The 21,471-nt window shown below is 37.7% G+C and overlaps 1 protein-coding gene across 5 annotated transcripts in view; it reads left to right on the top strand.

Annotated features, from left to right (window-relative positions):
- enox2 (ecto-NOX disulfide-thiol exchanger 2) overlaps positions 1 to 21,471 on the top strand; it is a 273,688-nt gene that overhangs the window by 141,960 nt on the left and 110,257 nt on the right. For all 5 annotated transcript variants that reach the window (XM_059346084.1, XM_059346082.1, XM_059346083.1 and 2 more), the window contains one exon: positions 11,211 to 11,342. In XM_059346084.1, the coding sequence (XP_059202067.1) occupies positions 11,211 to 11,342 (132 nt within the window). The remainder of the gene's footprint in view (positions 1 to 11,210; positions 11,343 to 21,471) is intronic.

Below are 21,471 nucleotides of genomic sequence, written 5' to 3'. Positions count from 1 at the left end.
AAAAAAGTACTCAAAACATATGGTGTTCCTTGGACTGCTCCTTTAATTCAGCATCCCTTGGTAACTATTCTTACAAACAGAACCAAACTGGTGGCTTCAACATATAAGAAACTCTCCTTACATCATTTAAAACCACTTCCAATAATCAAAAGCTGGGAAAATGACTTTAAATCCTACAATATAGAGTGGAGGTGGTCTATCATTCTGGAACACAATTTTCTCTTCATCTAAAAATTTAGCCCACCAGATCATTCATTATAAATTTGCACATAGATTTTATTTCGCTCCAGAGCGCAGATTTAAAATGAAACTAACTGACAGTGAATGTTGCACCAAATGCACTGAGGCTTTGAAGGGAGACTTGCTACATATGTTTTGGTCCTGTTCAGTTGTCAAACCTCTTTGGAAATATATAAATGATATTACTAACACTATTATAGATAAAGTTTTTCCCTTATGTCCTATTCTATATCTTATTGGATCTAATCCCAACATTTTAGTTTCATTTCAGCAGGAAAGAATAATATTAGCAGCTTCTACGGCTGCCAAGAAAACCATTATAAAGAACTGGTTTGAACCTGTCATGAATGTCAAGAGAACCTGGCTTTTATTGTTTTTTTATGTCTGTCTTTTTGAGAGGTCAACAGCCAGGATTAATAATGCTACACCTGAAACCAAAAAATTACAAAATTACAAAAAAAAAGAAACAAAATGACCAAAAAAGACACATAATGACCCAAAAAAAAGACACAAAATGACCAAAAAAAGACACAAAATGACCAAAAAAAAGACACAAAATGACCAAAAAAAAGACACAAAATGACAAAAAAAAGACACAAAATGACCAAAAAAGACACAAAACGACCCAAAAAAAAGACACAAAATGACCAAAAAAAGACACAAAATGACCAAAAAAAGACACAAAATGACAAAAAAAAAGACACAAAATGACTTATGATCATAATCAATTGGTCTAAAGCTATCGCTGTGGTCCAAGGGTTACTTTGAATTTAATTAATGTTTCATATGATTCTCTTTTTATCCTGGAATCTGTCTATATTACCAGTCTCTCTATATTTCTGTTTGGGCTAAATTTATGTTGTTGTTTTTTTTTTGGTCGTCTGTCTGTTTTCGCCGTGTGGCTTTGTATTGGTGTATCGTTTTCATTTTTGTTGTTGTGGTTATCCTTTATATTATTCTTTGTATGTTATTTGTGTGTACATTATGTCTAATTTGTAAATATGTTTGAGTCTTTGTTGTCTAGAATTGTGTTTTATTGTTTTGTTTTCATATTGTGGCTCCTAATAAGTAATCCACTGTTAAAAAAAAAAAAAAAAAAAATCAGAGATAAAATTCGACAAACTGTCCTCCAAAACAGGCGTTTTTTTTTTCTTCTAATGCATGCTTCTTATCTTCATGGTTCTTCTCACATTATTGTGATGAGACACATTTTTCCGGATGACCCTGAAGGTGTTCTTCTGTTCCTCCCTACTCAAACACACATAGACAAGAATACAGACCAGCATCCAGGAGAAGATTAAGGTCAAAGAGGCATCCGCTCTCACAGAGCAATTGTGCACCAAAGGCGTTTTTTTCTCCTGTGTGCTTTCCATGCATAAGCATGGACACTTCACACATCCTTCCAGATAGAAAATGGCAGACATCTCCTCCAATATTGTGTCTCAGACTCCGGATTGAATGATAAAGTAGGCAGCAAAAATTATTTGGACTTCTATTTTTTTCGCTGTGGTTGGAGGGCTTGTATTGAAACTTAATTACGCTCATCAGTCTGCTCAGCCACTCTGTGTGCAGCTATGACATTATATTAAACACTAATTGTAGGTTTTTGCAATTCCTACTTTGCTGTAATGACTATCATCAGGTCTCTGCGCTTTTTTTCATTGCTGCAATGTTAAAAGTTCAATTCGAGGTAGCTCCCATTTTCCATCTCGCTTCCTGTCATTTTGTCTCGTCAGCATCATATCCGTCTATTAGAAGAGAACTTTTTCTTTTTGTCTCCGTCCCTCATCTTTTAGCAGCCTCTTGAATTCTCTCTAGAGGCTGTAATAAACCTGTAGTTAGCTGTTAAAACCATGTGCATTTTAGACTAAATGGCCCCTAGCGTCTCCCTGCCTGCTGTTGGGGCTTACAGCCAATGGGCCTTAAAATGACTTAATTTCCTATCTGCCTCCTGGGGGAGCTTTTAGGGAAGCTAAAAGCCGGTCATATCCCGCAGAGAGTGAGTATCAGGAAAGCCGAGGGCTGGTGTGGACCCCGGCTGAATCAGAATCACTATCGCTTTAATTGCCATGGGCAGTATCAACACAGAAATGTATCCTGGTGATAGTGGTGTAGAGTTGAGAATTAGGTCCTGAAACCTTATTTGACATTGAAAATGTTTTTTGTTTTGTTCAAGCAACAATTTAAAATGCAAATATATTTAATATTATAGTAGAAATTGAAGAAAATCAGAAAATATTCACATTTCAGAAGCTGGAACCTTTAACTTTTTACTTGCTCCAAACCACTAATCTATTAATCAACTCATAATTTCAGCTCTATATTTTGCATTTCTTGGAAAGTTATCATCAGCTCTCAGTCTGACAACAACTAAGCCTCTGTACTGGGGAAACAGACGTTTTTGCAAACTGTTAACAAGTTTCCTATTAGTGCTTATAAATCTCTTATAGCCTGCTATTAGCTGTATTATAATGCCATTATTAACACTTATATAAGCTTATAAACACACAATAATGTTAAAAAGCATCTTGTAAGGACTTACAAGGGCCTTATTACTTATTAAAAGCTTTTAAAAGCTAAATCCGTTTAAGATGAAGCCCAATAGGTTCCTGATATTTTTTGCTCTTCACAGACTGTTGACTGCATGCAACAAAAACCCAAAACTCAAACTTGATTCTTTAATCCAACTCTGACTATGAAGTGGAAACAAAATCTTGTCCCATTGCAGACACATTCTGTATTCATATGCTGATATCTGAGCTTATCATCTATTTTTACTCTTTACTCTAAAATTACATTTTGAATTATGACCTCTTTGATACATTTTGTAATATTCCAGCATATATTTCTTATTGAATTGTTTTCACATGATGTAATTTTCTTAATATGTCTGTAGATTTAGTAAGAGTAACATATCCACTCTAATGTTAACATCCTGTGAGGAGAGATAAATGTAACTTCCACCTGCAGCTCTACTTTAATCCATCCAGGCTTAAACAGATTTATGTATGTTAAGCTCGGGTTGACAGAGTTCTACAGTTGGCTCTCTTTGTCATGAGGTCTTAGCTACACACGATTAGATTGTTCAGTTTATATAATTAGACGTGGCATATGAATGAGCTCAAGCTAAATTAAGCTAACAGTTTTTTTTTTCTTACCAACATTGATTTCTTTACTTTCTCTGATCATTTGACCTTGCAGTAAACAAGAACATGCTGCGGATTCAATTAGCTACTTCTCATTCCGTGCAGACAGTTGGCTTCAAAACGGCAAAGCAGAGCGCTCTAATCCATGTTTTCAGTTAAAAATATTTACCAACATTGATTCCTTCATTGGCAGTATTGTCCCTGTCTCCTTAGCCTCCTCTCTGGCAAGGTTAACTCTTATGTTGTGTGTGTGTCTGTGCTTGGGTGTGAGCATATCCCTGTGTTGATTTTCTGAGCGGCTGTTTGCTGTTCCTCCCTCAGATCTATATATCGATACGATGGTGTAGGATGGATGTTTAAGGGGCGCCAAGCCAAGGCTCTTGACCCTCTAGGTCAGTAGTTCTCAACCTTTTTGAGTCGTGACCCCCAATTTAACATGCATGTTGTCCGTGAACAGAATCTCACACACACAGTTCAGATCGCCCAAAAAAGAAACAAAATGACCAAAAAAGGAAACAAAATGACCATAAAAGACACAAATTGACCACAATATGATCAAAAAAGCCACAAAATGACCAAAAAAGACACAAAATGACCAAAAAAGTAAACAAAATGACCAAAAAAGACACAAATTGACCACAAAATGATCAAAAAAGACACAAAATTACCCAAAAAAGACACAAAATTACCAAAAAAGGAAACAAAATGACCAAAAAAGACACAAATTGACCACAAAATGATCAAAAAAGACACAAATTGACCACAAAATGATCAAAAAAGCCACAAAATAACCAAAAAAGACACTAAATGACCCAAAAAAGACAAAATTACCAAAAAAGGAAACAAAATGATCAAAAAAGACACAAATTGACCACAAAATGATCAAAAAAGCCACAAAATGACCAAAAAAGACACAAATTGACCACAAAATGTTTTTTAAAAAAAGACACAAAATGACCAAAAAAGACACAAAATGACCACAAAAAAAGACACAAAATGACCAAAAAAAGGAAACAAAATTACCAGAAAATGATCAAAAAAAGACACAAAATGACAAAAAAAAGACACAAAATGACAAAAAAAACACACAAAATGACAAAAAAAAGACACAAAATGACAAAAAAACCACACAAAATGACAAAAAAAAAGAAATTAAGTTACCAAAAAGACTAAAACACATTAACACATGAACACTTTAACACAGTGGCGACCCCCAGAAATCATCTTGCGACCCCAATTGGGGTCCCGACCCCAAGGTTGAGAATAGCTGCCCTAGGTCACTTTGTCACTGACTGACGCACAGAGCTGCACGTCTGAAAAGCATAATTGATTCATGTGTATGTGTGTGTTGGGAAAACATGAGACAATGGATGGTGGTTGAGTCGATGCAGAAGAAAGAGAAACGGTTGAGGACGATGAAAAGGAAGAAAGTGACGTAGGTATTGAATGCGCTAACGGAAGCACGCGGGCCGACCCTTGAACTGAAGGCTGTTTGATTGTTAGCACGCTCTGAAGGCCTCGACCCTGCACTTACTGTTAGCTTTACTCTTTATGACCCTAGCAGGGAAATGCACAAGGCTTTGAATACGACGAGCCTTCAGAGTCAATAGGAACTCTGTCCTCCAGTGACAAACAGAAATTAATTCTGCTGAAATGTCTTCGGAAAGCTGTTGACCTCCAATGATTTCCCATCAGAGGCCAATTCATTGTTGTGTTTTTACAGACAATTCACTAGATTAGATGGGAAGACAAATGGACGTATGGATTTTTTAAATGTCAATCATATTTGTCCGGGTCAGAGTGAGATGTTGGATTTTTATTATTATTATTTATTGCAGCAGTCATGGTGCATATTTCAACTTCTAAGTTATAGCAGTTATCATTCTGTTGAGCAGCGGTGAGAAATATTATCAGATTTAACTCCAGATATGAATACCTGCGTAGCCCTCTAACTCAGCTATTCTCAACCTTGGGGTCCCGACCCCAATTGGGGTCGCGAGATGATTTCTGGGGGTCGGCAAATCATTTTAGAAGTCAGCTCTGTCTCCCCCATTTTGTGTCTTTTTTTGGTCATTTTGTGTCTTTTTTTTGTCATTTTGTGTTTTGTTTATTTTGTCATTTTGTTCCTTTTTTGGTCATTTTGTGTCTTCTTTTGGTCATTTTGTGTCTTTTTTTGGTCATTTTGTTCCTTTTTTGGTCATTTTGTGTCTTTTTTTTGTCATTTTTTGTCCTTTTTTTTGTCATTTTGTTCCTTTTTTGGTCATTTTGTGTCTTTTTTTGGTCATTTTGTGTCTTCTTTGGGTAATTGTGACTTCTTTGGGTAATTTTGTGTCTTTTCTGACAAATCCCAAAGTAGCAAGTTATTACTTTCCAAGGAGTCAGAATGGACCTTTAAACTTATAGCAAAGGACTTAGATTAAAAGCAACAATAAAATATTAAAAAAGATATAAATGCACAGACAGAGAGATGTTTTAGTTGTTGTCTGCTTCATTATTTGTACAAAATTCGTCGTATCAACTGAGTTTGTATGATCTGAACTTCAGTGAGCGGGGGTCGGGACAACATGCATGTTAAATTGGGGGTCGCAACTCAAAAAGGTTGAGAACTACTGCTCTAACTAATGTGTTCTTTATTGATTTCCAACAATAAATCTACATATATTTGCATGAAGCAAGACTCTTTGGCATTAATGCCAGCTATTTTCTAGTTCTAGCCTGGAAAAAAAGAGTTTGCGTCCCTCTGTTTTATATAATTATAAACTAAGTATATTTGTTTTTCCCTTTCAACAGCCAAACAAAAACAATTTAATAAAGTTATCTCAGGCTCTGTGGTCTTTTCACTGTTAAATTACATTTTATAGACCAAATTAATCATCCGTTATTAAAATAAAATTGTCAAAACATCAACAGATAATGAAAAAAAATGGTCGTTATATTTTAAACAAATACCTCAATGTCTAAAGGAATCATTTGCATTACAGCTTAAGGAAACAATTTAATCACAATTTATTATAAAATGTGTTGATTTTATTTCAACAAAGCTCAAATCCCCTATGTTGAATTCTTTATCATCAACAACATATGGATTTGTTTTCCCAGCTCCCATTATTATTATTATTTGCAGTGGTGTAATGTAACTAAGTACATTTACTCAAGTACTGTACTTAAGTACAATTTTGAGGTACTTGTACTTTACTTGAGTATTTCCATTTTATGTAACTTTATACTTCTACTCCACTACATTTTTAGGCAAATATTGTACTTTTTACTCTAGGATTTAGCTGCCAGCTTTAGTTACTTTTCAGGTCGAGATTTAACATAATATATATGATCAATGTAAAGTGATTAGACATTTTTTTAATTAAATCTTTTAACAGTATATTAAGTAATTAAATGAGCCCAATCTTTACAAAATTAAAACACTGCATACATTAAATCACCAATACAAATAATGTAATAATATATTTAGAATATATAAAACAATTATAGTGGGTCCATTCTGCATAACCCGAGTACTTTTACTTTTCATACTTTAAGTATATTTTAATGCTGATACTTTTCTACTTTTACTTCAGTAAGATTTGGATGCAGAACTTTTACTTATAGTGGAGTAATTTACCAGGGTGGTATTAGTACTTTTACTTAAGTAAAGGATCTGAATACTATAATTTTGTGGTCAATTTGTGTCTTTTTTGGTCATTTTGTGTCTTTTTTTTGGTCATTTTGTGTCTTTTTTTTGGTCATTTTGTGTCTTTTTTTGGTCATTTTGTGTCTTTTTTGATCATTTTGTGGTCAATTTGTGTCTTTTTTGGTCATTTTGTGTCTTTTTTGATCATTTTGTGGTCAATTTGTGTCTTTTTTAGTCATTTTGTCTTTTTTTGGTCATTTTGTTTCTTTTTTTGGTCATTTTGTGTCTTTTTTTAGTCACAACCCGAGTACTTTTACTTTTCATACTTTAAGTAGATTTTAATGCTGATACTTTTCTACTTTTACTTCAGTAAGATTTGGATGCAGAACTTTTACTTGTAGTGGAGTAATTTACCAGGGTGGTATTAGTACTTTTACTTAAGTAAGGGATCTGAATACTTTTTCCACCACTGATTATTTGTTTATTGGCTCAGTCGGACTGAAGACATCACCTGTCAAAGCCTGAGTGTGTGAATACTGCAGTGACGGCAGTTAATGTACTGTAAACTGTAATAAAACTGCTACACAGCAGCTCAGCAGCTCTCCTCTCCTCCTTCATTTTAAGTCCTTGAAAGTGTCCCCAGTTAATAGGGTTGTGTTGGTTAACAAGCCTGTGAAGTCGTCGTCAGCAGCATTATCACAGCGACCCGCAGACACAGGCGCTTTTATCAGGACTCTCCATGGCAGTGACAGCAGACAGCTCTGAAATTAGTAGCGCAGAGAGGAAGCAAGGAGGCAAATAACATTGTTACACAGAGCCAGCTGGGTCTGAACACCAGGAACACCAATAGTCAGGCGGCTAAGCTAAATAAAGGGGACACGCTGGACAAAAGCACCACATTTTTTCCACATGCTCTCTGTCACCATAGGTTTCAATTTTTGGTAGGAGCCACTTCATCAAGATGGCCGATCCGAGATGGCACCCATATAAAGTCTATGAGAACCAACACATCTTCCAAGCCACACAGAAGGTCAATCTTGGTGTCAAAATCTACATTTTCTGGGTCCAGGAATCATTTAAAGCTGCTGAGAATATCACTAGATGATTATTTGATCAGATAGAAATGTTCATTTTCACCCAGACTGGTAGGCAACTCGCTTCAAGTGCTGCAGCAGAGAATCCTGAGCTGAAAATGTTTGGAATCTAATAATTATGTAAATACATGGCCAAAATGAAGATATCTGTTTGATTCTCAGTAGCTTTAAATTATTCTTTGACCCAGAAAATGTATATTTTGACACAAAGATTGACCGTCTAAGTGGCTTAGAAGATATACTGGTTCTCATAGATTTTATATGGCTGCCATCTCCGATCTGCAATCTTGATGAAGTGGCTCCTACCAAAAATTGAAACCTATGGTGATAGAGAGCATGTGGAAAAAATGTGGTGCTTTTGTCCGACGTGTCCCCTTTCTTCCCAAATCTGGTCCTAAACCGCCGGACTACAATATAGTGGCTGTTGTGCAGACACACTCACACGTGGTTCTACACACAGACAGTGGTGGTTCTACACAGGGGCCTCCAGGGGCCACTGGCCCTGTGAAGAAGCCTTTGGCCCCTGCTGTGGCCCCTGTGTCAAATTAATAATAAAATGATCAATTTATAACAATGAACAATGGAGTTATTCTAACCCAGAATGTGTACATTGTATAATAGTTTAACTCTATGGAGTCTTATTGGGCTATTTTGTCAATTTTTGAATCCTTTTCATGTCTTTACGTGTCTTTGCAAGTCATTTTGTGTCTTTTTTGTGTATTTTTTTGTGTCTGTTTTAGTTATTTTATGTCTTTTTTTGGTCATTTTGTATCTTTTTTTGTCATTAGTGTCTTTTTTTGTTCATTTTGTGTCTTTTTAGGTCATTTTGTGTCTTTTTTTGATCATTTTGTGGTCAATTTGTGTCTTTTGTGGTCAATTTGTGTCTTTTTTGGTCATTTTGTTTTCTTTTTTTGGTCATTTTGTGTCTTTTTTGTCATTTTGTGTCTTTTCTGGTCAATTTGTGTCTTTTCTGGTCATTTTGTGTCTTTTTTTGGTCATTTTGTGTCTTTTTTTGGTCATTTTGTGTCTTTTCTGGTCAATTTGTGTCTTTTCTGGTCAATTTGTGTCTTTTTGGTCATTTTGTGTCTTTTTTAGTCATTTTGTTTCCTTTTTTTGGTCATTTTGTGTCTTTTCTGGTCAATTTGTGTCTTTTCTGGTCATTTTGTGTCTTTTCTGGTCATTTTGTGTCTTTTTTGGTCATTTTGTGTCTTATCTGGTCAATTTGTGTCTTTTTTTGGTCATTTTGTTTCCTTTTTTGGTCATTTTGTGTCTTTTTTTGGTCATTTTTTCATCACAGACATTCAAAGATTTTGAATGCTTAAATATCATCTTTGCCATTTTTTCATGTGCTAATGTGCCCCTCTGATTAAACACTGGCCCCTCCTTGGCCCCCACAGTTAAATTGGTCTAGAACCGCCACTGCACACAGAGCAGAGTGGTATACCTCCACAGTGGGCTCGGCCACAGACCTTGTGAGGTGTGAAGTGTGTGCAGGGTGCAGCGCTCCTCATTATTAACAGGAGTGTTGGCTTTGGCATCAGTGGAGGAGAAGAGGGCAGCTTGGCTCAGCCAGCAGTCACAGCAATTTACAGGTCTGTGAGAGAGAAAGAGGTCGACCAGAGGAGAGAATTAAAGAGCATTTAGAGCTGTGAAACAGACTGGGAGAGTGTATGATGCCTTCATGTTGACTTTACTGCAGGGTTTTTATTATGGGGATCTAAATGTGTTTGATTTAGTATGCAACACTTGGCAGAAAAAACACGAGTCTGGGGTTGTGAGTTTGAGGTGATGTGTATTTGTCGTGCTAAGTTGGAGATTTTTCCCGAGGTTTAGTAGCAGAGCGCCTGGCAAATGCCTGATAGCATCAGGATTTGTGCTTAGTGCCATGATAATCTTGTTTTACGCTGTATTATTTTCTTACTCTGGCTTGCAAATGAAAGCTCCGATCGTTTTTGTTGGAGTACTCATCGGTGTTCATTTTGTGTAGATATACACTACTGGTCAAAAGTTTTAGAACACACCAACTTTTCCAGAATTTAATTGAAAATGATGCAGTTTAATGTCTCAGTCTACTCTGAAATTAATGCACATTTGCAGCATTTAAAATTCTTTATTGAGCATGATAGTGTTTTGAAAGTAAAAAAAAGATTCAAAATCACATTTTATGTTGGACTAAAGGACAAAAAAAAGACACAAAATGACCAAAAAAAGACACAAAATGACAAAAAAGATACCAAAAGACACAAAATGACTAAAAAAAGACACAAAATGACAAAAAAATGAAACCAAAAGACACAAAATTACTAAATAAAAGATACAAAATGACCAAAAAAAGACACAAAATGACCAAAAAAAGACACCAAAAGACACAAAATGACTAAAAAAAAGACACAAAATGACTTACAAAGACATGAAAAGAATTAAAAAATGGACAAAATAGCCCAAGACTCCATAGAGTTAAGTTGTTAACCCATTTCTTGTTCCCTGAAAAAGGCCTACTTGTATAATTCTGAAATGTACATTATTTTTCAGTTTTGGTTAAGCTTACCTTTTTTTATTTACCTCTGGCAGTTCACCACTTACCTTTGGACCCTTTCAAGCTGTTCATTTGACTTGAACTGCTTGAATTTCAATAAAAAACTGGAAAAATTGGGGTGTTCTAAAACTTTTGACCCGTTAGTGTATATTATTCTATTCATACTCAGTGTTTTCAGTCATAGAAGAGCACATTCTTCGTCCAGCTCACTGAGACAGTGGAGTCAAGAGGCCAGGCTGTCTGACCACTGAACAAACTGCAACACCAGGATGAAAAGATTTTTAATGGCAGTGTTGTTGAACTCTGTGGTGTCAGAGTGACTGCAGGGTCACAATGGCGTCCCCTCTCCTCTCCCCTCAGACACAACACAACATTACAGCAGGATTTATAGAGAGGAGGCAGCTGAAGAAGCCTTGACAGCACCACACTGTTGAAAACAATCTTCCACCTCAGTCTCGACCGTAACACGATTCCTCTCCTGGCGTGACCCTGGATCAGATGATTTATAGCTAACAGGAGTGATACTAACTCTTCTCTTTCTCACTTTTTTTTGTCTCTTTCTGCAGAAGGTATCTGTAACATGACGATGGACTCCAACTCCATGACGATGCCCATGTCCGACCCCAACGCCTGGGCAACAGCCATGAACAACCTGGGGATGCCTCCCATCCCAATCACTGGACAGCAACTCATGCCAGGTACCACACAGCACCCAAACCACAACCACACACAACTTTGTGTCAATAGTTTATCTCAATATTCCACCAGAAATATAGCCTGGGTATACCCATACTGGCAACAGTCTGGAAACCAGGGAGGTTTCTTAGCCCTGTTTTAGGATCCAATCACAGAGCGGGGAGGGACGGCAAGACGATGACGCGTACTACTCGGCAGATACTCGGCTTGTAGTTTTGTAGTTTTCTTACGGATCCAACATGGCTGCAGCAGACGCGAAACTCTCTTTAGCTGTAGATGGTGTTTTAAATAGTTTAGAGCCAAAGTTGATTTTAAAAGAAGAACAACGTTTGACTTTACACTCCTGTTTCACCACCAAAAAGGATGTTTTAGCCTTGCTTCAGACAGGATTTGGGAAAAGTCTAATCTACTAATCTACCAACGAGCGCCGCTACTAGCCCCGCTACTAGCGCCGCTACTAGCCCCACTACTAGCCCCGCTACTAGTGCCGCTACTAGCCCCGCTACTAGCCCCGCTACTTGTGCCGCTACTAGCCTCGCTACTAGCCCCGCTACTAGTGCCGCTACTACCCCCGCTACTAGCCCCGCTACTTGTGCCGCTACTACCCCCGCTACTAGCCCCGCTACTAGTGCCGCTACTACCCCCGCTATTAGCCCCTCTACTAGCCCTGCTACTAGCCCCTCTACTAGCCCCGCTACTAGCCCCGCTACTAGAGCCGCTACTAGCCCCGCTACTAGCCCCGCTACTAGCCTCGCTACTAGCGCCGCTACTAGCCCCGCTACTAGCGCTGCTCCTAGCCCCGCTACTAGCGCTGCTCCTAGCCCCGCTACTAGCCCCGCTACTAGCGCTGCTACTAGTGCTGCTACTAGCGCCGCTACTAGCCCCGCTACTAGCGCCGCTACTAGCCCCGCTACTAGTGCCACAACTAGCCCCGCTACTAGCCCCGCTACTAGTGCCACAACTAGCCCCGCTACTAGCCCCACTACTAGCCCGCTACCGTAACGCCGGTGATCTGGCTACGAGCCGGGGGCCAGCGGAGCCCCCAGAGACCCGCAGCAGCTTGTTTATTGCCCATAAAATCAGTGGATGTGTGGCTGAATGACATGAGGGGGAATATGAGGGATGAGGGATCTGATTGGCTAAGAGCTACCTACAGACGCTTTGATAGACATTCTAAGCGTCCAATAAACGGCTCCGGAGGATCGTAAACCACGCCTCCTCTACGGAGAAATGAACGGCTGGTTTCCAGACTAATCTCATTTGTGATTAGTCTGAAAAATAACATTTTCAAACTTTCAGTCAATAAAATGCCTCCATGGCTCTTTGTCTTATCCTCAAAATGTTGCCAAATCTAAGTATTGGACGCAAGTCTCGAGTTTCTTTGAGGAAAGCAGGGAATTTAATTTGTGCAGGAATAGATTTGTTCACTTATGCTGCCAATGCTGCTGACTTACTGGCATTCTTGATCTGATAAACCCGCAAATGACCTTCATTATAAGACTGTTTTGGTAGCTCAAGGCAGATCTTTTTAGCCAAAAATGATTTTGATAGTAAAGGTTGATTAGTTTCAATGGTTTCAAGGCAAGACACATAAAGTTTGAATTACTTAATGTAAGACCATTTTGTTGCATTTTGGTAGCCCAATACTAAGTATAATTCATTCATATGATGAAGCATATAAAGACTTTACATATGCATTTTTTCATTTTTATTTGTTAGTGTATTTCTCTGTCCTTTCCTCTAATTTTATAACATTTTATGTAGATGTATTCACTTCAGAGCTGCAGCTTTAGCTCCTCCACTGTTGCCTCATAATAATTTGATTTGTTTTGGGTGCAATATATTTCCACCTCTGGCTATATTCAGTTAAATTAAGTGTTTAGATTATTTTTTTAAAAATGGATAGAACAGCTAAAGGACATTCAGTGTAGAAAATTAATAAAAAGACCTCAATTTTTAAGGATGGATTTGTTTCCAAAGGCTGTTGTCTTTTGCATCTAAAGTGGATCATTTAAATTTTGTCATTAAAAGAATGTAAAGTGGTGCAGCATTGTCTTTTAGTTTTCAGGAGTGTAGGATAGCTGCTGCTTCTGAAGAATAAGGAAGTGGACTCTTGTGTGTGTTGGTGATTTAAAAAAGTGTGTTGGAATAAACAGGATGAGTCACCAAGTTGGGATTGAGATGCTGTAATCAGTCTTCGGTTGGCAAACACAGACAAGCAAGCTCTGTCTGACTCAATACTGGTGAGGTGGATCGAAAAAGCAGCAGGTTTTGTGTTATACAGGAGCAGTCCCAGGTTCCTATAAACCAGCTATTCTCAACCTTGGGGTCGGGACCCCAATTGGGGTCGCGAGATGATTTCTGGGGGTCACCAAATCATTTTGGAAGTCAGCTCTGTCTCCACTGTGTTAAAGTGTTCATGTGTTAATGTGTTTTAGTCTTTTTGGTCATTTAATGTCTTTTTTTTGTTCATTTTGTGTCTTTTTAGGTAATTTTGTGTCTTTTTTTGATCATTTTGTGGTGAATTTGTGTCTTTTTTGGTCATTTTGTTTCCTTTTTTGGTCATTTTGTGTCTTTTTTGGTCATATTGTGTCTTTTTTGATCATTTTGTGGTGAATTTGTGTCTTTTGTGGTGAATTTGTGTCTTTTTTGGTCATTTTGTTTCCTTTTTTGGTCATTTTGTGTCTTTTTTGGTCATATTGTGTCTTTTTTGATCATTTTGTGGTGAATTTGTGTCTTTTTTGGTCATTTTGTTTCCTTTTTTGATCATTTTGTGGTGAATTTGTGATGTTTTTGGTCATTTTGTTTCCTTTTTTTGGTAATTTTGTGTCTTTTTTTGGTCATTTTGTTTCTTTTTTGGTCAATTTGTGTCTTTTTTTTGGTCATTTTGTGTCTTTTTTGATCATTTTGTGTCTTTTTTGATCATTTTGTGGTGAATTTGTGTCTTTTTTGGTCATTTTGTTTCCTTTTTTTGGTCATTTTGTGTCTTTTTGGTCATTTTGTGTCTTTTTTTGATCATTTTGTGGCCAATTTGTGTCTTTTTTGGTCATTTTGTGTCCTTTTTTTGGTCATTTTGTGTCTTTTTTTGGTCATTTTGTGTCTTTTCTGGTCACTTTGTGTCTTTTTTGGTCATTTTGTGTATTTTTTGATCATTTTGTGGTCAATTTGTGTCTTTTTTGGTCATTTTGTTTCCTTTTTTTGGTCATTTTGTTTCCTTTCTTTGGTCATTTTGTTTCTTTTTTGGGTGATCTGAACTGTGCATGTGAGATTGTGTTCAGTGAGCGGGGGTCACGGACAACATGCATGTTAAATTGGGGGTTGCGACTCGATAAGGTTGGGAACTACTGCTATAAACCACAAACACTGACACTTTTCACTGTTTATGCCATTGACAGCCTCTACATGTGAACTCCACTTGCCCCCAAGCTGAACCCCTGACACTCATTTCATCCCGAGAAAAAGACGCAAATTGAGTTCCCTTTCCAAGCAATTATTTCACATCAAACTCCAGCTTTGTTCAATAACGTTTTCTTCATATCTGCTCCTCTATTTATATCATATACATCAGGTAATGTGCACAGCGGAGAGCTCAAGCCCAGCACGCCACAATGACAGAAAGTCTATTGTCGCTGGATAATAAAATCAGTTTAACAGTTGGTAAGCAGACATTTACGGGGATTAAAACAATGACATTTCATTCATTTGATTATTTCCCCCTGTGTTGTTATTACAAGCTCAAGGAGCATTTTGTAAGCACAAGGTTGAGCTACTGTATCCTGATCTGCCACTGTGATATTCAGCCTTAGCGATTGCTCTGCTATCTATAACATTAGGTTCAGCTGCACCCTCCCACTCTTCATCTCTGAAGAGTTATTCTGCCATGTCTTTTCTCTATCCTCAGTAGAAAGCCTTTCCCTAAAGCCTTTTATAAATCACTTCCCACTTCTTAGCTGAAATGCACTTTCATATTTGAAATATGCCAGGCTTGTGTGTGTGTGTGTATATGTGTGTAGATGCATGTGTGCACGCACTTGGAGACGGAGCAGTTTCCCAAATGCACTTCTCGAGAAATATTAAGGGAAGCGTACGCACACACAGTCACACTCGGGCCTGGCATATTTCAAAAAATGGTAAACAACAGGCTTTCTACTGCGGAGAGAGAGAAGACACAAATGATACTTCTCGTAAAAAGAAGGCAGAGAAACGTATCCTGATTTAAGAGGTGAACACTGGATGCTGGACACGCATGTTTAAGTGTTTCAGATGTGCATTGAATTTGCCAACTTCCTCTTCTTGAACTTTATGTGCAGCGCTTTAAGGCCTTTTTTTTTTTTTTTTAACAGCAGACATTTTAACGTACCATAACAGGAAAAGGCACAGGTGTAACTAATAACATTAATGATGGCTCTGTTCCATTTAAAGTGTGTCATTAAACCGTGCCAGTTCTGAAAGGAGCCCTGAAACTGGCACACATAATTCGAATGCAGCAATTAGTGATGTGATTATCTGCACCTGTGTTTAAGTCAGAATGCCAGCTGTAAGAAAAGGTGAAATAAGCTTCTCTTACTTTTAATCAGACACTCTGCCAGTTCTGGCAGACAGGAACAGTTAAAACCAGGTGCTCGTTTTGCAGGTTCTGGATGGGAAAAATGAGAAGAGTTGTTGGTCTGAGAGTGAAAGAATAGATGTTTTTCACAGCGGACATATCAGAAAACGCAAAGGTCGAACAGAGTTGACCTCAGCTCCATCAAGTCTCACTTTAAACCATGCAAGTGAGCCAGCACGCACAATACCAAGACCAGGGAACTAGCTCAGCTCAATAGCTTGCAGTTGATTTTAATGTGTGCTTTTCCGCCATGAAATGCAAACATGTCTGCTGTGAAAAAGGTTAAAGGTCCTGCACAGCTACGCAGCTGCCTTTTAGAGCCCAATTTTATAAATTCATATATGTGTTAGAACCCAGGTTGGGTCTAGGGAAAAGGGAATGTAACACAACGCTGGCGTACTCAGGCAAAAACAGATATTTATTGATTAACAGCAAAATTAACAAAAAGTAACAAAAGGAGAACCTTCTTCAGTGATACAAAGTGAGGCAATGAACAAACAAACTTAAACAATCTTCCTACTCGGTTTTTCCCCCTCAAACAAAAAATCTTTCTATTCAAAACACAATAAACAAAAGAACTCTGGCTGATTTAAACTGCACAACAACAACAAAAATGCAGAAATGCAACCACACATAAACTAGTGGAACTAACAAATTGAATAATCGAAGTGTGGTGTGAATAAATGTGAAAAAGAAAAACTAAACCTCAGTGACAAGAAGTACAGAATGAGAGAAAAAAAAATGTTCTCAACAATGTCAACTCTATACGGCAAAAGAGCTTAAAAAATACAGCTGGTGTCAAGAAAAGTAACATTTGTCTATTCTGCCTATACATTATAACATATATAAGAATATAATCTTACATGTATTTGTACGATATTAGCCAATATATAGATTTTGGAATGTTTTTCTCAAAAAAAGACAGTTTAATGTCTTAGAGGCCTGTGAGGATTAAAAGTTCTGTGCTTTGACAACATCGCTCTCTATCAATAAAAGTTTGGTTTAATTAACTTGAACAACTGGCTTTGGCTGATGTAATGCATCCATTTAGTTTTATCAGGACATTTAGTATCATTTAGAGCCAAGTAGTTAATACTGCAGCTTTAACAAAAGTCTGTTCAGTATTTAATTACATCTTGGATGTTGAAGACTATTTACAAACCCACAACAGCTAATTATGACTTTATGACATGAACGGGGCATCAGGTTGTAGGTTGGTCTAACATTCACATGTTGAACTGATTCCACATGTTGAATAAGAAATATAAATGCGTAATTTGTCTTGTCCTAGCAAAGTGAAGTAGACGGTGCACACCCACACAGTATCTTATGCTACCTATACACCAGAAGACTTTGAAAAGATTTGGAAAGACTCCTGCAAGACTACCAGCTCACATCTAAAGACTAAGAAGTGTTTAGAGTTTTTAGTCCCAGTCTAGTCTCAGACTGAGATTCTACAAAGACTGTGAATCTTGCAGGGTCACTATTTACAAGACTACAACTAGATTTCCTTTAGCATTTTTTACCTACCATGCAATTTTTGTGTGTGCAGTGTGCAATGTTTGTGTTGAAAAAAAAACAACAACAAAAAGAGGAGAAGACGCCACAAAATGCCCCTCACAAAGCTGAAAAGGGGTTTGTTTTTATCACATGAAAAGTTGACTATTTTACAGAAAAAGTAGATATAAGGAAGAATAAAGGAAAGGAAACTGTAGAAATGAATTCATGATATACATTTATGTCCTATTTAATTATAATTTGTTAAATTGAATAATTATACTTATCAGCTCTTTCAACTTTCATTTAGTTAATCATACATTAATTATCGATTATTTATTCCTTATTTATGTATACATTTATTTATACATTTTATCTTGCTCTCCTTACTGTTCTCTTTACTAAGAAACAGCCCCCCAAAATCCCGCTTGTGGCCGTAAATCTATGACATCACTATATTTTTATTGAGGACTGAGCTGACTAACATTATTGTGATGTTCCTTTTTCCTGTGGAAGTGGTTCTACTGGTTTTACTGGCCGGTCTGGAACCGGGGACCTTTCCCCCGCTCATCTATTGGTTGGTGATTGTGTTACATCACTGAGACTTGAGATAATATCAAACATGTTTGATATGATCCAAACCAAGACTAGTTAAAGACTGATATGAAACAGAGCAGATTACTACCTTAAACTTAACCATGGAGATGACGGGAGCGCTGTGACTAAAGTAAAACTCCTAGGGAAAGGGACTGGGGAAATAATTTGGTGTAAGCCCAGTATTAGATATTTTATTAAGCCTAATAATCAAGCTGTCCTTATGGTGAGTGTGTAGCCACTAGGTTCATCCATCAGGTATCAGGAGCAGCTTCAGAGGGGAGGTGCAGAGAGAAAGAAGGGAGGAGATAGAGGTGGAGAGGGAGGAGACTGGGGTTAAGAGGACAGCTGTGTCTCCCCTGGTTGATTACCTGGAAACAGCTGCTGTTTCCTACCTTTCCCTCTTCTTCCTTCCTTCCTCTCTCCGTCCCCTCCTCTCCCTCCTCTCCCTCACCACCCTAAATTACCCGACATCTCATTTATATCTCATTACAGCTGAGTCAGCCTCTGTAACTCAGAGCTGCGTTGGATCACGCGCTGTTCATCTGCTGAGCTCCTTTACACACTTAGACTGAGTCACACAGTACATACTGTACACTAAAGGTGTAGTCACTCCTATAAATTAACAAGTTATTGCATAATATCAATAACCGTATTTGTTACTTATTTCCAAACTTGGTTTCCTCTCCCCCACGGACAGTAAATATACGTGTAATATGTAAAATCCACAGATGTTTTATCTCTGTTTTATCATCCTGCAACACTGCACAGGAGTTTTGCATATATATAACTCACAGGCTCATATTTTCCACCCATGCATTTTTTACTTCACTCAAGCCAAAAGAATGTAACTTGTTGAAGCCCAGGAGAAATATAGAAGTGGGAAAAGATCCACTTAAGCTCTCTCTTCGTGCTCGCCTCTTTTTCTCAGTTAGCAACAACTAATGAAGATGAAAAAGCTCGTGGTTAACCACAATCAACACCACAATATTTTATGAATACGCCATTAATAAACTACTCAGTTTGTTATCAGATGCACTCTGTTTTAACCAGGCCGTTTCCACGCCTATTTTCTTGCTTCATAGAATTTCTGTGAGCACAAAGCTTCTGGCAAATGTGTTACAGTGACGAAGCTGCTTGCATTTGTGTATTGACTACCATTTTGAAGCCTTGACTTTGGTGTTTTGGCCGTCTGCATCTTGAATTTTTGAAACCAGAAATGTCCATATTTGGCCAAGAGGGTGGAGCTTGGGATGTCATAATTTTTACTAGCGAAAAAAATAGGCTTTAAGACAAGCCGCAGGATCCGGTCCTGTAAAGTTTTGCCAAAGCAGAGGTACTTTAAACCATTTTTTCTAACAGCCAGCAGGGGGCGTAATCACTGATATGCAAAAATTAAGTCTTAATTGTAAAATGACCCTACTTCTCTCTTGATTTATTACCTCAGTAAACATTCTGATACTGAGTTTATGGTCTCACTCATTAGTTTCAAGTCTTTTTTAATACAGCGTGATGCTCATTTTGTAAATTATGGCCCCATTTAGGATAAGATGGACATAAAACAGGAAATGCAATAGGGCGGGGTTTATTGTTTATTGTTTATTGTATCCTTTGGATCCCCATTAGTCTTCATAGAGATGAAGACTATTCTTCCTGGGGTCCACATTAAATCAAACAATTATTACACAATTACATCATTACAGCATTTATACAGAGAATAACATGAAGTCATTCATCCTAACATGATTATAATGTATATTAACATGATTATAATATATATTAAGTAGTACAAGGCATGATTATAAAAAGAGTTACATGATTATAGAAGAGTATACGAGGTAAACATAAATTTTACCATGACGTTCAATGCAGATGTATTAACATACTTGAGTTCAACTTAACATGATTTCATATTTTCATAGAAGACTATTGCAGCATAAGATTATGACGAAACACTGCTTCTCTCAGTTTCAGTTTAAAACTCGACGCTCACAAGCTCACAAATATCTAAACGTGGAGAGTGGTCAGCGGTCAAGTTAGCCCCAACCTGAATTAAATGCTGCTTTGTCATCTATTTACTGTAAATTTGACCATAATTTACAAAATGAACTTGTGTTTTTGAAGAAAACTAATGAATCAGACCATAAATTAAAAAAAAGACGTAATAAATCAAGTGAGAAGTAGAGTAATTTTCTCATAGACTTCTATACAATCGAGGTTTTTGCCCCCTGCTGGCCATTAGAAAGAAAGCAGGTTTAAGGGATTTGGGCGTCGGCTTCAGTTTTCAGGTGGAGGTTACTGCTTCTTTCACACAGTCTCATTCTGTCATGCAGGACTTGTTTCCAGAGCACCTTGTGCCTTTGAAGTAATCCATGTGGATTAGTTATTGATTTTCCATCATGACTGAACATCATCTTTGTCTCCTTTTTCTTTCACCTCCAAACAGCAGGGGACACGTCACTGTCACTCTCTTTGTCCTTTCCCATTTCATCTCTGATTATGTTTGTGCATGCGAATGATTGGCCACATGTTCCCTGCGTGAAGGTTTGAGTGGGTTTTTATGTGTCGTATTCATTAAAAGGGACTGCCTGAGCTGGAGTGCTTTCATTACACATTAGAGTTTGCCTCCGTTTCATCCACTGTGAGCCTGGAATGTATTTCTTTACCACAGAGTCTTTCCCTGCCTCAAGCCAAGTGGATTTATCCAGACAGACAGCTGGATAAACAGAGCACTGTGGGCAGAGCCCTGAACAATCTGCAGCCTCACAAAGCTTACTGCATGTCTCCAATGATGACAGTTTTATTTCTATAGATGGACCGGCCAGTGGTTGTGTATGTTAGAAAGTTATTATTACATGTTTGTGTAAGTCAAGTGTTTGAATAGAGGGAGAAATTGGATTCAGGCCAGAGCAATGAGTCAGGTTTGTATGTGCTGTGTAGTAAAAGGTGAAAAATATAAAGGAGTTTTGACATCTTCACCTGATCCATAAGCTTTGTTAGTACTTAATTAGGGCCTTGGGGCAATCGCACCGAGCACTGGTCCCATACAGCAATATCTGTAGGGACCAGTGCTGCACTACTGTTATACTGTGGATTTCTTCTTCTTCCTCTTCCGGACGCAATTTCGTCCCGCTACTAGTCCTACAACTTAAAGAGTTGCAGGACAAATTATATATCAAAACGTGCGGTTTGATCGGGATCGGTGTGCTATTACTTTTCTCTACAGAATATGTATTTTTCGCGACATAAGTGGCGAAAAACTGCTCAAAATTTTGCATTGAAATGAATGGGACGGCCGACAAAAAATGAGCGAAAAAGAACAATAATTGGAGATTTTTAAACGTCTACTTCTCCGGCATAATTTCACCTAGAGACTCCATTTAAACTTTAAACAGTAGACACAAGTCTTGTGTATCGGTGTATTACTTTGCGTT

The sequence above is a fragment of the Centropristis striata genome, chromosome 12 (genome assembly GCF_030273125.1).
Source record: "Centropristis striata isolate RG_2023a ecotype Rhode Island chromosome 12, C.striata_1.0, whole genome shotgun sequence".
NCBI lineage: Eukaryota > Metazoa > Chordata > Actinopteri > Perciformes > Serranidae > Centropristis > Centropristis striata.
Note: the sequence above shows the minus strand (reverse complement) of the source record. Positions and strands in the feature narration are given on the sequence as shown.